Below are 3,880 nucleotides of genomic sequence, written 5' to 3'. Positions count from 1 at the left end.
AGTGGCCTAAATCGCACCGTGCATATGGCAACACGGGACGTACACATAACCACAATGCATGTCGGTGCGACATAACCATAACCTCTACAATAAGCATATACGTTTGGCGGACCAAAGATCTTTGAAATCATTTCTTTCAGGTGAGTGTGGTTCACAGATAATTTCTACATATATTTTACTTATATTTTTTACATTTTATTTCTTTTTTTATTATGTAAAAATATATATTATAAATGTATATTGTAATAGAAGTGCGATTTCAACAACCTATGGTGCGATTTAGGCAACGTATTTCCAAAATCGCACTATTTACAAGTATGTAAAAAATCTTCATTTAAAATATTATAATAATAGAAAAAAAATCTGAAAAAATTATATATGAAAGGGAAAAGCTTGCAGTTTATTACGCCGCAAAAAAATTGAGAATATCCTTCTTACTTTCCGAGTTATAAGCCATTATATGAAAAGTGGTGCGATTTCGGCAACCTTACCCTATAAGAGCGACAGAGCGACGATTATATAGAGCGACAGAGAGGACTAATGAAGCGCATGAATAGGGGAAGTTATTCGCCACTTTTTGCCTCATCCCCTCTACCGCTATTGGCACCGAGTTGACTCTCCTGGGGTGCTTTTCGTTTCTCGCATGATGCGCATAATGCGTCGTTTATCCTTGTTGCTCACCAAATGTTAAACAAGGACAATGATGCATGCGCATCATGCGCGATACGGAACGCACCTCTGGTCTCTAGTCTTCTTGGTTTTTATCGACAGAGAGGTCGGAGATTCAGAGAGAGATGCTTGTAAACTGTACACACCAGGGCTCCGTTCTGTTTCACGCATGATGCGCATGCTGCATTACTTATCCTTGTTATTCACCGAATGTTAAACAAGGATAAATGATGTATCACGCGCATCGTGCGTGAAACGGCACGTAGTCCGCCATATTATATCCCTTCCACCGTGGTTGAATCTGCTCTCTGCTGAACGCGACCGTTCATACATAAGTCGATCGAAAATTTGGCGAGACCGAGGTACTTTCATCGTACATATATATCGCGAGATCCATGATTTCCTGCGTTCTTTGGATGACCGATCAAAATAAAATTCGAACAGTTTTGGGATCGTGCGACCGAGAATTGCCGAAACTTTACGAATCGTGTCATTCCGCCATTCGTTCGCCGTTCAGTGACTTCGGTTTTGCACGTCAAGAGTTCATTAAATATCGTCAAAGGTGTATGCAAGTGATTTATAAAGTGACGGCGTTCATCCGTTTCAAGTGCTCATACAGGCATTGCTACAGGAGTGGCCCACAATTACGGTAAGGATAAACGATACATGTATCGATATGCTAAATAATCATTTGTAACTAACTTAACCTATTTTGCCGAACATCAATTCTTGCAATTAAAGAGTTATTTAAATCAATATCCTTGTACACGATCGCTTTTTTTTAACAAGAAAGGATATTTCGAATCGATGCAATCGATTTTCAGCGTATTGATACGGATATCTCCCATCCCTAGCTCAGCGCCTTAAGGAGCCTACAGACCAGATGCGGCGAGCGGCGAGCGGTACCATGCTTTTGCATGACATCATTAGTAATGCATGGCTCACCGCTGCGCCGCTCTGGTCTGTAGGCTCCTTTAGGCCGTTGTTACACGAGTATTAATTAATAAATATTGACCAGTATTTTGATTCTGTAACTTTTAAGCCTATTCTACAATATGTTTTTTGTTTCCTGTTTCTTGCTTTTTGCTATTTTTTATGGCTGTTTTACAATGTGCTTTTTGTTCCCTGTTTCTTGAGATTTAATTCTGTTTGTCTCTTGCCTTTTTGGTTAAGAAGGCAAGAGACAAGCAGCAAGAAACAGGAAACAAAGAGCCCATTGTAGAATAGGTTTAAAAGTTAACAAATTTAGAAGAAACATAAAACACGTAACAAGAAATACAATTATTGACAAAACGGTGACAAAAAGGGAAAAAGCAAAAGATAAAAAGCAAGAAACAAGAAACAAAGAACACATTGTAGAATAGGCTTTAATGATAGTTCGATATCGTTGTATTATCATTGCAGCTTTCTCACCATAAATAATAGTAACTACACTTTGCTAGATTTCCCGCGGGTTTTGTTCCGTTTGTTTTGGTTTCCTAATATTATATGGAACACAATTTGACCGGAATATTTAGAATTATTTAAAACATATTTAGAATTATTCTTTTTTTATTATTACGGATTTCTTTAAAGTGTGTTGTTTTTGGAATTTCAACTTTGCTTTTAACATGCCTCCATGCAAAAAGAAATTTTTAAATATTATACATTTTATTAACTCAAGCAATAATAATAAAACAAAATCTATTGATTGTGCGCCGTCTTCATGGATATTCAGTAATACCGAAACACAGCAATTAATGACAAAATTTATGCCACCTCCGTATACAAAAAAAAGATGCAACACGTTACATAAATTAATACAAGCTAGGAAAAGTGCACCAGATGAATGGCCTAATTATCCGATAAAAGTATTGCAAAGTACAGGTAATGTATTGCTGTTAAAAAAAAGTTATCAAATATAGTATTATTTGTTATGACTGAAACTTATTTTCAATAACGATTTTATATTTACCTTTCTATTTTTTATAATAATTAGTCATTTTGTATTAATTAATTTCTTTAATTGCTAACGAATAATAATAACGAGTCGTTTATGAGTTACTTATATAAAGTAACTTCTATTTTATTATTTAAAATATATACATGTATATAAATATACGTATAAATATATACATATATATATGTAAAAGGTATATCATATATATACAGGGTGTTAGTTAAATATGTTCCTATATTCAATACAGCGATTCTTTGATTTATTTCAAGTAAAAAAGTTCATATAAACATGTGTCCTAAACGACTTAGTTTCCGAAATACAGGTGAATGTTCGCAAATGTTTGACAAAACGATAAATTGCGTTGAGATATCTTTCTGCATAAATATGCCTTGCTTCATGTGAGTTACTATTCGCACAACCGTAAACAAAGTGACAAAGTCAAAGTCACAAAATCAAAAATAGACTTCATCTTTGAGAAGAAGGCTCGATGGATGTATCATGACGCAAGGTGGACATTTTCAACAATTCATCTAATTGTTTTATTTCGTCAGAAGAACTGAAGCCTGTTTTTGTTTTTCTGTTTTTGACTAGTTTTTGACTAGTTCAAGTTGTATTTCTTTCAAATAAACGGATTATTACTACACGTTAAAATTTTTTTATTTCGGAAACTAAGCCGTTTAGGACATATGTTTATATGGACTTTTCTACTTGAAATAAATCAAAGAATCGCTCTGTTGAGTATAGGAACATACTTAACTAACACCCTGTATATGTAAAAATGAACAGTGCAAAAAGCTTAACTGAATTATATTTGCATTTATATCAGGTACTTATGCAGAAGCTTTAACAGAAATAGAAAAATTGAAACACAAAGATTATATTTATACTACGGATCAGACAGACATAGAGGATGAAAATATGAATATTAAAGAAATTACAAAGAAGTCCATATCTCCAATACGAGATATGTCAGGCAACTTATTGACACATACAGAGTCTTTGTCCAGTGGTAATAAAATTTATTATTTTATTGTTATATTTATGTTTATGTACATATAAAAAATATTTTATTACTAAAAAAGGTGATCACTTCCCGAGCAGAAATGAATCTAACCAATCTGATTTACCATCTAAGCACTAGACAGTATTAACTAGATAAGATTTCTAACTCGTCACTGGATAGTCACTAGCTAATATTTCGTAATATCAATAAATTTGTCTAGTGACTGCCTAGTAATTACAACATTACACCTACATCTTATTTACTAGACA

The 3,880-nt window shown here is 33.8% G+C and overlaps 1 protein-coding gene across 1 annotated transcript; it reads left to right on the top strand.

The window, feature by feature from the left end:
- The first annotated feature begins 978 nt into the window (after positions 1-978).
- LOC108769776 (uncharacterized) lies at positions 979-3,749 on the top strand. The gene is made up of 4 exons (XM_018520960.1): positions 979-1,318; positions 2,333-2,535; positions 3,435-3,617; positions 3,691-3,749. The coding sequence occupies exons 1-4, from the start codon at positions 1,065-1,067 to the stop codon at positions 3,747-3,749; spliced, it is 699 nt and encodes a 232-aa protein (XP_018376462.1). The 5' UTR covers positions 979-1,064.
- Positions 3,750-3,880: the final 131 nt, after the last annotated feature.

This window comes from Trachymyrmex cornetzi, unplaced genomic scaffold, assembly GCF_001594075.2.
Source record: "Trachymyrmex cornetzi isolate Tcor2-1 unplaced genomic scaffold, Tcor1.1 scaffold948, whole genome shotgun sequence".
In the NCBI taxonomy this organism is placed as follows: domain Eukaryota; kingdom Metazoa; phylum Arthropoda; class Insecta; order Hymenoptera; family Formicidae; genus Trachymyrmex; species Trachymyrmex cornetzi.
The sequence above is the reverse complement of the archived record's forward strand: the minus strand, read 5'-3'. Positions and strand labels throughout refer to the sequence as shown.